Consider the following 13,393-nt stretch of genomic DNA (forward strand, 5'->3'; position numbering starts at 1 on the left):
ATTCTTCTAGATCTGCTTTTAATTTTGCCACATCAAGTTGTTTAGCTTTAGGGACTTGGGAAATTTGTGGTGTCTGTATTGAGTCTATTTTATTTATGCTCTTTTCAGGAGAACCAGAATCGGAACCTGCAACAGATGGTGGTGTTTGAATACTTGACAAACTTTGATTAAAGGATAAGTCTGGCATTGTTCTTTCATGATGTAAATCTGACAATTCTGAATAAAAATTTTCAGCCACTTTCTGAATTTCCACATTTAATGGAGTCAAAACTGAATGTCTCTTTTCTTTTTGCTCAAAAACTGGTACAACAGGTCCGATTGTTACTGGAACTGTTACTGCTTCCATCCCTTTCGTTAATTGTTGAATTAAATCTTCTTTTGCTTTGTAATATTCTGAAATATCTGGCATATTTTCAGGTCTCTCTGCTCTTTCCTCATTTCTTGGAAATTCATTTCTCTGATCTGGAGTTTTTGGATAAATTCTGTTTTCTTTTGGAGTAATAGATTTACTTCTTGACCTAGCTCTTTCAGGTAATTTCAAAAATCTCGGTGAATTTTCATTAGATTCTCAAGGAGGTGCACTAGGAGAAGTTCCTGAAGAAACTCTTGGGGTAAACTGTGAATCTGCTTGATAGGTGGCGGATTGCGATTTGAAGAATACATTTCTTCTAAAACTGCATCATCTAATTCTTCATCAAGTTGACTCCTATTTCTAGTATTCTTTTGACCTGGAGTATCAGTAACCATTACTCTGACTGGATATAAACCATCAGACATGTCATATTTTCTCCAACGCCGGACCTTATCTTCATGTGCTTCTCTATTTATGTCTAATTTTGGGCCTCTTGTTATACCCCTATTTTCTCTTTCGAGTTCCATCATTTCAACTTCCCATTCTCTCAAGTTTCTCAAAACATTCTGATTAAATGACCCATCTTCTGGCCAGGCTAATACACCATCATTCTTGGTATATTGCATCCAATTGTCAAACCAAAGAACAGTATGGTAACCATATTCACCTTCCATATATGCTGTGGGTGTCTTGTATTTATGAAGTAATTTTCCACCTCGCGTTACAATTTTCTTGTCAGAACTAAATGTATTTTTCAATTTCTGAAACGATGAAGGCTTCTTTTCCTGACTTCCGTACCAATAACTCATGTTTTTAAAATTATTCCGCTTAATTCAGAAAAGATCGTAAGTATTTTTGTTGTTCCGCTACTCTGACCAATCCGTGCGCGAAACACACCAACAAGCCAATCAGGTTAAGCCACGTCACTACCTTGCTCAAGCAATAGAAATTTTGTTTTCAGCAAGAACCAATCAGCTTACAGCTCGTCACGATCACGTGAACCAACCAGTGCGCTTGGTGTGACGTATGCTAGCCAATCACAGTGCGAACCTTGTGACGTACGTTGCCGCTGCGGAGGAGCTGTGCATGTTTCTCCGTAAACTCACCCCTCCCTTACAAAATATTTTCACAGCGCCATTTTAAAAACAATTCTTTCGATGAATTCAATTAGTAACTACAGAAAAACAAACCATTTGCCTGTTTCACTAACAAAGTGATAGTTTTTACCAAACATTCAAGAATTCATTTCACGAGAAATAGACAACGCTATTTTCTCAAAGTCATTTTTATACACATTCAAACAGAAAACCCTAACCATGCATACATGAAATCTTGGGAGGACTCTAACCAACCAATAGAAATCCAGAATCGCCAGTAAGAATAGACGACGCTTCCTTACCCTTCACTCAAGCTCCTAAAAATTCTATTACTCTTTTCACAGCGAGTTTTAAAACGGGCACTCAGTCCCTATGCTCAAAGCTACAATTTCATAGACAATCCTTGCTACACATACAACCACTTATACCTAAAATCCCTAAACTTGTATTGTACGTCCACAATACTAGTGATATATTCTATACCACTTTTTGAAACAGAACAAATGCACTGTGTAACTTTTCTAGTCACACTATTCTGCTCTGGCCAGTACAACTAGGATTTTTCACGCTGGAAAAAACCTTTCGACTACATGTAACAAGAGAAACGAACTTAACAAATTTTAGACATATATCCTATGTATATATAAGTAGCGAGTTTGTTACCATAGCAACCATCAAACTCTGCTACCAGGAAATTGATCCAGCGGCCTTGAAGACATTCTGTCTCAATAAGCGTAACTCTATACCACAATACTCACCATATTCATAAAATCATCTCTAGGCCCAATAATGTTTGAGACAAGAAATGGCCAACTGAATCATGTGACCTAATTAAAGAAATCTATCTATATGTATTTACAACTGCAGTTTGTTTTCATCATATTTATAAATAAACACATTTAATTAAGCCACATAGGCAATGGATTTTGGTAAGGTAACTGATTCAAAAGAACAAGACCAGCTTGTCATTTCAAAATCTATTTTATTAGTTTTATTTTCAAATCAATGTAAAAGCTTGAAATCTTTTTATTAGCGAATGTTAACTTTATTTTATTAAGGCACATATTTAATGAACTGACATCTTTAATGCAAGTCAGAAACAACAAACTATTTGCAAAATTAGTTTCCCATTTTAAATCTATTTCCCTGACTAACTCTGTCTCAACCTGAAAAGGAAAATATTAATAAAGAGATTTCAGTCTTACGTGCGCCAAAAGTCCAACAGCACGTCATCAGGAAACAACCAGCAAGCAGCAAGGGCCACTCAAAGGAATCAGTTTTTATACCTTTCTAACTAACTAAGTAACTAAATATTAGATGTCACCAACAATCCTGTTCCTCAATTGGCTGAAGCATGTCAGTCCACCAGCGTGTCACTCATTCCTGACCAAGTCCAGGGCACATCATAAGCCCTTATTGTTCTTTGAAACCATCCTTTGGCTTCCTTTAAAAAGTAACATTCGACTACACGAAATGAACTTCCACTTCCCATCTTGGCAGGCAATACAGGCTGTTTGTCCTTTGCGCTTTCTCCAAGAACGTGCATTACTCGATCCATCAACTGTCCTGCACATTATTCCTTTGTTAGCAGGAAATTCTTTCATTATCGCAGGACGTGAGTGAAGGCTTCACTCTGATCGAGTCATCATTTCAGCTCTGCCATCATTTTCAGCTCTGCCTGACAAATGGGTGCCTGAGGCCCACACGAAAAACTATTATTCAAACAAACAGAAGACAGTAATTAATTAGAGAATTGAGACTGGTTCTGTTACCCACCCACCTTGCTAATGTTATCCCATTAGTTTATATTATCTAGCAAGTAGCACATATATGCTGCATTTATATTGACCTTCTTGAATCAGGCTTCTCCACAAACCTATGCCACATAAATGACACGACATAGACAAAAGGCAAAATAAGCACATGCCATTTAAATAAACAGCTGCAATTAATGTTGACAAACAGTAGACAAAATGAGTAAATTAATTTTCATTTTAAAACTAGATGTAAAAACAAATCATGCAAAAACCATTAGTGCAGTTATTTATTATGGGAGTGTAACTTTGCGAGCCAAAAACAAATTCATTTCTGAAACTCGCCCCAATATTGATGGCCAGTTAGGACGTGTGAAAAGTTTTAGAAAAGAGCGAATCTGACCACACCTTATTTGAAAGTCCTGATGTTTATTTAAGCAGATTATGGGCCAATGTAGACATTTTTTCTTGGTCCTGGCTATTTGTTTGCCATAGTTAGTACATTTTGTCAACACATTTAATTCATTTACATGCTTGCCTGAGCATGGAGTGATACACCTATGAATTATAACAAATTATGAAATTTAAACAAGACAATATTGAATATTACAATTGACAAAACTTGACACAGAATACAAAAATCACAATAACAAAAAAGTGTTACACCTAGAGTCTGTCAAACCAATGATCCAAAGGAACTCTCTCTGAAACTCTTTCATTTCTTTATGGGAGTTCCCTTCCCGTGGGGGATAAACTCAAGGTGTTGTGGGATGTAATCTCAGTTTTATACCCCTATCCTGCCTTTAGGCTATATTTTATTGTAATCACCTCATGGGGCATGTAGAAGGGTTCTGATGCGTTCCTAATCTCTGCATGTATCACAGGATTTTCTCAGGGCAAATGTCACGGTGTCACAGTGTAATCTGTAAAAATAAAATCATTGAAAAAAGGGAAAATTAATGTAATGTCCTTCTCAGTAGTCCACACTCTTTGTTTAGCACTATTTTTATGGGAGATTATGGTACCTGTCCTATTGGGTATTATTGTAGCTTTGATTTTCAAAGATGCCTTCTATTTTGAAATTGTTCTTAATCTGTAAAAGAAAACAACATTGCACTTGTCTAAATAGAGTTTGCTCATGTATTTTGCAATTATTCTCATGGTTGGGGAGCTTATTTGTTTCTTTACTCGTGTTCCATTTGCTTCAGAACCTGTGTTTTCACGTTAAGCGTTCTTTATTTTCCATGTGGCGCATGAAAGATTTTCTATAAAGAGAGAGAACAAGTCTGCTTTGATACCCATTTGTTCTCACAATATGACTTGTTGTCTGAACTGAAACATGGTATCCGCTAACTTACTGAGTACTGGACTTGACGAATGAAATTGGTCTTCCCTTCATTACCGGGCTTGTCAGACGCCAAACTCAGTTAAGATCCAGTCTAAAGTAAAAAGGCAAACTTTTTACTTTAGACTAAATGCAACTTTGTTTTCTTTTACATATTAAGAACATTTCAAAAAAGAAGGCATCTTTGAAAATAAAAGCTATAATAATACCCAATAGTACGGGTACCATAATCTCCCATAAAAAATAGTGCTAAACAAAGAGTGTGAACTGCTGAGAAGGACATTTCATTAATTTTCCCTTGTTTCATTTATTTTATTTTTACAGGTTACACCGTGTCATTTGCCCTGAGGAAAATCCTGTGATACAAGCAGGGATTAAAACGCGTAGGCACCCTTCTATATTCCCCATTAGGTGGTTACAATGAAATGTAGCCTAAAGGCAGGAAAGGGGATATACAACTGCAATTACATCCCACAATACCTTGACCTTAACCCCCATGGGATGGGAACTAACATATAAAAACTGAAATAGGTTCAGAGAGAGTTCCTTTAGATCACTGGTTTGACATGCTGTAGGTGTAACACTTTTTTGTTATTGTGATTTTTGTATTCTGTGTCAGGTTTTATCAATTGTCATAATCAATATTGTCTTGTTTAAGTTTCATGATTTGTTATAATTCATAAGTGTATCGCCCCATGCTCAGGCAAGCATGTAAATAAATTAAATGTGTTGACAAGATTTACAAACTATTGCAAAGAAATAGCCAGGACCAAAAAAAAATGGCTACATTGGCCCATAATCTACTGAAATAAACAGCAGGACTTTAAAATACGGTGGTCAGATTCCTGTTTTTCTATAACACTTTCTAAAAGTGGCATTTTCAAATACATAATTTAAAAACCACCTTCACAAAAAAGTGTGTTATTCAATTCTGAGTTCAGAGAGCCTAAACTCCATTTCCCCATCTTGTCCCAGTGGAAAGTTACACTTATAAAACCTTACAAAGCAGCTCCCATGTTAACATATGGGACAGACAGCCCTTCAATAATGAAACACTAAATACACAGTAGTTAATTATCAGGACATGTAAAACACACCAGTACATGTCCTACCTTTCACATACACTGCACCTTGCCCATGAGGGTACCTTGGGCCCACCTTAGGGGTGCCTTACATATAAGAAAAGGGAAGGTTAGGGCCTGGCAAGTGGGTGAACTTGCCAGGTCAACATGGCAGTTTACAACTGCTCGCACGGGTACTGCAGTGGCAGGTCTGAGATACATTGATAGGCCTACTGATGTTGGTGGCACAACTACTGCTGCAAGCCCACTAGTAGCATTTGATTTACAAGCCTTGGGCACACACCTTTCATTTTGCTAAGTAGTTATCAGAAAATCAAACACGCCAACCATGGATAATCAATCAGAATCACAATATACACAGAGCATATGCACTTTAGCACTGATCAGCAGTTGTGAAGTGCCTAGAGCCCTCTGGCCATAAAAAACAGGGTCAGAAAAAAAGGAGGCAAACGGTTTGGGGATAAAACTGCAAAAAGGACCAGGCCTAACAATGTAAATCTTTCTGTGAACCCAGGACAAGATCTGTTGGTTATCCAGTGCTTTACTCCAGATCCCCTTCCAAGGTATGTATGCATGAAACATGAAATATCTCCCATGTGACATTAAAATTCCAATTAAAAATCAAATTGCTTGATTCTAAATAACTCGAGGGTTAACATGTCAGCTACAAACATCTGTGTGTGTACCTGGTAGCCATAAGTCCTGGTATACCTACACAGCCTTTCATCGTTCTGAAGTAAATAGAGCGAATTCCCTTCTGTAGGTTTCCACCTGTTATTTACAGTGGCAGAAAAATCCAAAATGTTCAAGTGGTTATTCAAAAAATAAGTTGTGCACTCTATGAGGGAGGCTATGCTTAAAGGGAGAGAGAAGTATACGAGGTATACACAATGAGTAACATTATGCTCCAGATTGAGAGACATGTACATAACGAGTGAGGCTGTGCTGTAAAGCGAAACCCATTGGCTTTGCCAACGTTTGTCATTTGCACGTGTTTACCAATTCCCAATTTCTAGAGAGGGAACTATGTGGTATGCTTTTATTTTTCTGGCCGTTCTTTAGACATATATCTGAGGGGTGAACTATCATGTGCATGTTGTCTTACGTTATTCGTTCTTTCAATGTATTTATATACCACACAACAATAAATCTGTTGTTGTTTGGTGACCCCTGTTTGCCTGCATAAGTAGAGTTGGTTGAGACAACATACATGTATATGCCATATGGCTGAGATACCCGCCACCCCCTCTCAACACAATCCCCAAAAGGAGGGAAACCGGAAACAGTTCTTAAAGTTTTTGGAAGTGGGAGGGAGTGACCCTCCCGGCCGTATTTATTAAACAAAATTAAAAACATTAAACGTTTCATGTTATGTACAATTTCATTAACACATTGCGATGTTTGGCTAACCTTAACATATTCTCTAATACAGAGGTTCTCCTAGCCGAACTAGCATCCTACAAAACATTCTCTAGAAATACTGAAATTGTACATCCTAACGTTTAAGGGCCAACGGCAAGGTCATAACCGGTGTCAAGATCCCTAACCAGACTTACCCCTCCCACTTGGGAGGGGCGACAGCACAGAGGCTTACCTCAAGTGCAACTACTAACAATTTCCCTTGACTTGACGGGGGCACTTAAGACTCGACGCCATTTAAAGGTCGTTCGAAGACTCGTGTGAGGTATCTAGAAGGTATCGTGGACCTCCCCCCACCCCACACAACTTACCGCATCTGCCGTCGCAGATGACACTGGCCCCGGGAAATTCCCCAGGAGGGGGCTGTAACCCCTCCTACAAAGGAAGGGGCCTTGACCGCCTTTCCTTTACTTCCGGCGACCCACCCTTAGACGGGACCGCCTCCCCACTGAGGGGCCAATGGCCACCTCTCCCGAGCGCTCCCATCCGTGTTGGGTGACGCCCACTCATAGGGATCTTCTAATTAGTGCTCACCGATCATGACCTTACCGCCACAGGTCCGGATAGTTGACCGGCTATCCGGACCCCCCACAAGACTCCTACCTAAAGGTCATGTTTTAACGTTTTTAACCAAGCTAAGAAGTCTCCTATGAGTAACTCATTCCCCACCCTTGACAAATGCACACCATCCCCCAAATACATACTGTCATCATTAATACAACTATGCGAGATCGAATGCAATGTCTTGGAACGGAACAACCTACTCACTTTGTTATTCAATTTTTTAACAGAATGATTCAAAGCAGGGATCGAGATAGCCCCCCGCCACACTTTTCGTGGGATCATATGAGACCACGCAATTATGCACCCCGGAACTCTCCTCGCTAACCAACTTACCGTGGAAAGCATAGCCTCCAGGAGAAGTCGTCTACCGGTGGTGACCAAATCATTGCCCCCTAAATGCACTATGACTATGGACGGCGGTGACCTCATCCGCCCTAACAAACCCTCAAAGAATGCTTGAAACTGGTCAATACAGAGACCGCCTCTTCCGTAGAAGGACACTCTGTACCCGTATTCCCCAGGTACGTGAACCATGTCACCTGCTTTGAATACGTCTGCGGCCCGTCTCACGTATGAGTGGCCCACGACCCACACCTCCTTTCTCACAGCCGGTGATGTCTGACCGCTGGCCTGGTGTTGGGTCGACTGCATAGTCCGCCCTGCCGCGTAGGCTTGCGCAACTGAAAACAAACAAAAGACAAGAAGCGTGAGTATATGATTACAGCTTCACAACATGTGCAATCGCACATATCTCTTATAACAATTGGAGGACCAACGCCCCACTCGTTTCACTTGCTCTACATTAAGACCCCTGGCTGTAGCTTCAGTGGCAGCCCCTATTCGAAAGGAATGGGTCCCGAATTCGCCCGGGTCCAAGCCCGCTGCGGCAATGGCCATTGCAAGCACCCGCTGAAACTGAAACCTCGTCAGCGGGGTGGCGTCTGCATGCCTCAACAAAGTCCCCCCCCATGATGCCACCCTTCGTGCTAGGTAATCTTCTAAACACTGTACCGGACACATGGAGGACCCGGGGGTCCTGCGAATGATCGTGCAGTCCCCCCTCCCATCTTGGTCGGTCTTGGACCTGAGAAAGGAGACAATCATCGCATCGCCCCTGATCTGAACGTGTTCCCGGCACAACCCCCCCACCACATCCTGTTTGTTTCTTGCAACCAGCTCACTTATCCTCATAGCCCCGTGAAATGCCAGCGTAAATGCAGTCCGGAACAAACACGTCTCGAAAGGAGACGAGCATGTGGTAGGGAGTGTGGCCAGCAACTGGGACAACCTATCCAGACCTATCGGTCGTCTCACATCTACTCTGCGACCCTCAAGGCGTTGCCACCCACGCAGCGCCTTTTGTACTGCAAAAGACGCTGTCGGGTCCTGGATATTATGGGCCCTGGCAACAAAGGAAATGGCGGCACGATGCCTTTGGGCCGTAGCCACCGATTTCCCAGCCCTACGTAAGGACATCAGAAAATGTACAACCCACTCTTCCCGACCCCAAAGTCCCCCTCTCTCAGTCCCCAAAAAGGCTAAATAGGCCTGAAACGCCCCTTCATATGCCTTCCTTGTCCTGGGTGCTAGACTCTCTCCCACGAGGTGACGAAGTTCGGGGCACCGAGAGACCAGAGAGCTTCGGGGAAGGGTGCCGGCTCTGGGTCCGCTGAAGGAAGGAAACCCGAGAAAGCCTGCATGTGAAAACGAGACAGTGCATCAGCCGCCTGATTCATCACCCCCGGGACATGTTTTGCTCTGAATATCACGTTCAGTTGCATACACAGTAGGACAATTTCTTTGAGCAGCCTCAAAATCAGTTTACAACGGGCTGCCTGACTATTGATGCATTCTACAACGGTCATATTGTCAGACCAGAACACGACAGAATGATCTCTGAACCCTTCAAGCCAGGTTCTCAGGGCCACCAGAATGGGAAACAGTTCAAGGAAAGCAATATTACTCGTCAGCCCCTTCTCGTGCCACCATAGGGGCCACCTTTGTGCAGACCATTTTGTGCCGAAGATGGCGCCAAAGCCTATGCTTCCCGCTGAATCTGTCCATAGCCCAAGCTCCTCGGAGGATACGGCTGGCTTGTTCCAGACGACTCGACCATTGAAGTCCGCCAAAAATGCTAACCAAATACGCATGTCCTGGCGGACCTCGGCCGATAACCTCGTGCGATGATGACCCTCCTTTAGGCCAACCATTGCTTGGGCGATTGAGCGGGAAAAGGGGCGGGCCATTGGGATCACTCTCAAGGCAAAGTTCAACTTCCCCACCAATTGTTGCAACTGATGCAGTGTAACCTTAGATGCAGTTAAACATACTTGGAGGGCTGCCCTAAACTTCAACACTTTGCTAGCTGGTAAACGGAAACACCCCTCCCTAGAGTCCAACTCGATCCCCAAAAACTCGAGGCAAGTCGTGGGACCCATAGTTTTACCTGGTGCCAATGGCACGCCAAAATGACCCATCAACACACAGAATTCAGCTAAGGCCTGGGCACATTCGGGATTTCCGGCGGGGCCAAGGAACAGAAAGTCGTCAAGGTAGTGCATTACATTTCGGAAACCCGTTTTCATAGTGAACACCCATTGCAGGAAAGTACCGAATTTCTCAAAATAAGCACATGATATAGAGCATCCCATTGGCATACACCTATCCATGTAAAATGACCCCTGAAACCCGAATCCCAGAAGACGCTGGTCGTCTGGGTGTACCGGGAGCAACCGGAACGCTGACTCGATATCTGATTTCGCCATCAACGTCCCGGGCCCCAGGCGATTCAAGATGGCTACTGCCTCATCAAACGATGCGTATCGCACCGAACAAAGCTCTGGATCAATTGCATCGTTCACCGAAAGACCATGTGGAGCAGACAGATTATGGATCAAACGAAACTCACCTGGGTCCTTCTTGGGGACCACCCCTAACGGAGAACAGACAAAATGCGGTACCGGGGGTACACTAAACGGGCCGGCGACCCGTCCCCGGCTAACCTCTTTCTGAATTTTCTCTTGCACTACAGATGTATGTTGTAAAACGGAAAGTTGATTTTTGCACGTCCCTACCCTTGAAAGTCCCCCACCGGGATGCGGAAACCATGTGTAAAACCGTTCCGCAGCACCCCAGCAGAAGTACGATCTGGGTATTCGCTGAGCCAGGGAATCATTGCCAAGGTATCAATCGGGGTTGGTAAAGGCGCCCCTCGGACTATCTTAGACCTGTTTGGCGCTTCCCTTACCCCCATTCTCACTCGTTCTGGCTCTGCACGATGACTCAGGATGGGACGACCCACAAGTACTACATTCATGTTTGAATTTACACGATCCCGGAGGCCTGGTACATTTCCCCTTGTTGAAATTGAAGCAGAAACCCTTTTTCCCTGTATTGCCTGCGGGTCTCGAATAATCGTCGGTGCTCGTACTTGGTCGAAAGGGCGTCCCCACATTTTGGCGGGAGTAATCAACAACATTGCTCCCAACCAATGGCATTTTTAACATTCCTGATTCTTTCATTTTATCCCATGTCACGGAATCGTAACAATCCCAAGTCAAACTCTTGTTATGCTCCTTTTCTTTCCTGAACAGATTGTCATAACAGAACCAATGGTTACCTTGATACGCTGTCGAGTAACCCATAATTCGTGATTGATAAATGGGAAACTCAGGAAGCAACTCGGGCCTACGTTCCCCCAAAATCGATGTAAAAATACCCCACGCATTGCCCCAGTTGCTAATATTCTCATTTACCTTGAAGGCGGCCATTTTTGCGCGCCAAACACTTGGATGCATTAGGTCCTTCTGACTCTTGACATGCTCTAACTCATAATGATCGACAAGCAAGGAGAATATATTCACGTATTCCCCCGCCCAAATCTTTTCTTTTATTGCTAAGGGAACATGCTGCCCCAATCTTTCTCTACGAGAGGGTGCTGACTCGTCCCTTGCGATCGGCAATGGCCGCTTACCTGAACCGGATGCTGCGTCTACCACTTGCGGCTTTTCTATCACCGCCACCGGTGCGGTCACCTTGGCTGCTTCTTTTTCCTTACGCAGCTTTCTTATCAGCGCCTGTGCCTCGGCAGCCATGGCGCCCTCAGTACTATCGCCCAACCACGCTGCTAGCTGTGCTGCCAGCTCGGGGGGCATATCCTCGTTGGATGTCGGGGTGATGACAACGGGGATTGGATTCCCCTCCATCGGTAGCGGGGTCGGCACCTCGAGCGGGGCAGAGGGAGCCGGGACACTTCCCCCGGCTGGAACCCTTCTCGGCCTCTTAGGTCTCCCTCCAGCCGGTGGTTGGCCCGATCCCTCCTCCCCGTCTCGCTCCGCCAGCCGCTTCTTTATGTCGGACATATCCTTAAAGAGGGCCCGAACCATCTGCTCAGTCGTCATTCTCTTTGCGCCTTTCTTGGGCATCTCTCCGACGAAGTATCTAGAAGACAAAGAAAAAGATCAAAACGCTCAAAATTGGCTCTTCGTTCTGTCCCGAGCTCACGTGTAGCGAGGAGGTGCAACTTCGGAGCACAAGAACAAGAGGACGTCTTCCGGTCTTGCGTCTCTTTTTATCCGTCTTCAGGGCGGGCGTAAACCCGCCCCTGCCTGCCCCTAGGGCGGGGCTGGCTACGTCGGTGTCTAGGCCAGCCCACTCTAGGGCGGGAAAAGACGCGCCCCGGCTACGCCGCTTCGGGCATACCAGCCGAGACGCGCCTCCCGCCCAAAAATGGCTTCCCGGGGGGATCGAGGCACTCCGCCATACGTTCGGGGGGACCGAGTGGTCGCCCCTTTCCAGTCTGCATGTTGACAGTTGGTGCCTTTTAAGCTGGCATGAATGCTTATTTGTATGTCTTCGCAGAAGCCTGTTTAGGGTCTTACAAATTTGTAAGAATCTGCTATGCAAGTGCACTTAACATAGGATAACATAACACAGTGGAGTCTGTCTGTGCGTGCCACTTAACACTGACTGACGGATTGGTGTTGTCACTTCACAAGTTTAATTCAGGGTTTCTCTGCTAAACACAAAATACACTTACATTATTCTAGAAAGAGCATAAAAAATTAAGAGTGGTGTAAAAATATATTTGATCTTATTGTGGCTTATTTCACTGTTCTTTTGATTGTTTTTATTTAGCAGTGAGGTATGCGCCGTTTTGATTTCTGTTTTCATTTCAACGAGTCAATTCACAAATACTTTACAGGTCCGTGTCGGGTAACCGAAGACGAACTGGAAGAACACTCTGTAGAATTAAGCTCAATCCACAGGGATAAAACGGCTTTCAAGGAAGGGGACGCCATCACTTTTAAATGTAAATACGGATTTCGAGTCGTCACACCTCCAGGGATCCTAGTTCCAAAGTGCACTAAGGCTGGATTTACCTACCCCACGTGCATCAATGCAAGTAAGTGTAATGCACTTGTGTAAAACATTTGCTGAGTTAATAATCTGTCTGTAATTTATTGCAAAGAAGTGTGTCTCATGCTCCTTGGCACAGACAACGAAGGCACATATGCCTCATAGTCTTGTGTCGCCCTTGCTTCATGGAGGGGGGTACAAGGGCGGCACAACACTAAAGTTAATTGACCAAGCCACGCAAGGCCACCAAATCGCTGCCGTGCGTTCCATCGGTGGAGTGTGGGTGTTCCCTGGCATCCACCCTTGGAGGAAAATGCCTCTTAGGATTGTTTTTGTGCAGGAAGGTAGTTCTTCGTGCATAAAAACAATCCTGCTTACAACACTGGCACGCTTGTACCTTGATGCAAGGGTGCCTGTATTGG

The 13,393-nt window shown here is 43.9% G+C and overlaps 1 protein-coding gene across 3 annotated transcripts in view; it reads left to right on the forward strand.

The window, feature by feature from the left end:
* LOC147747719 (coagulation factor XIII B chain-like) overlaps positions 1-13,393 on the forward strand; it is a 1,426,313-nt gene that overhangs the window by 1,161,166 nt on the left and 251,754 nt on the right. For all 3 annotated transcript variants that reach the window (XM_086955242.1, XM_086955259.1, XM_086955250.1), the window contains one exon: positions 12,817-13,017. In XM_086955242.1, the coding sequence (XP_086811368.1) occupies positions 12,817-13,017 (201 nt within the window). The remainder of the gene's footprint in view (positions 1-12,816; positions 13,018-13,393) is intronic.

This window comes from Lissotriton vulgaris, chromosome 1_1 (assembly GCF_964263255.1).
Source record: "Lissotriton vulgaris chromosome 1_1, aLisVul1.2, whole genome shotgun sequence".
In the NCBI taxonomy this organism is placed as follows: domain Eukaryota; kingdom Metazoa; phylum Chordata; class Amphibia; order Caudata; family Salamandridae; genus Lissotriton; species Lissotriton vulgaris.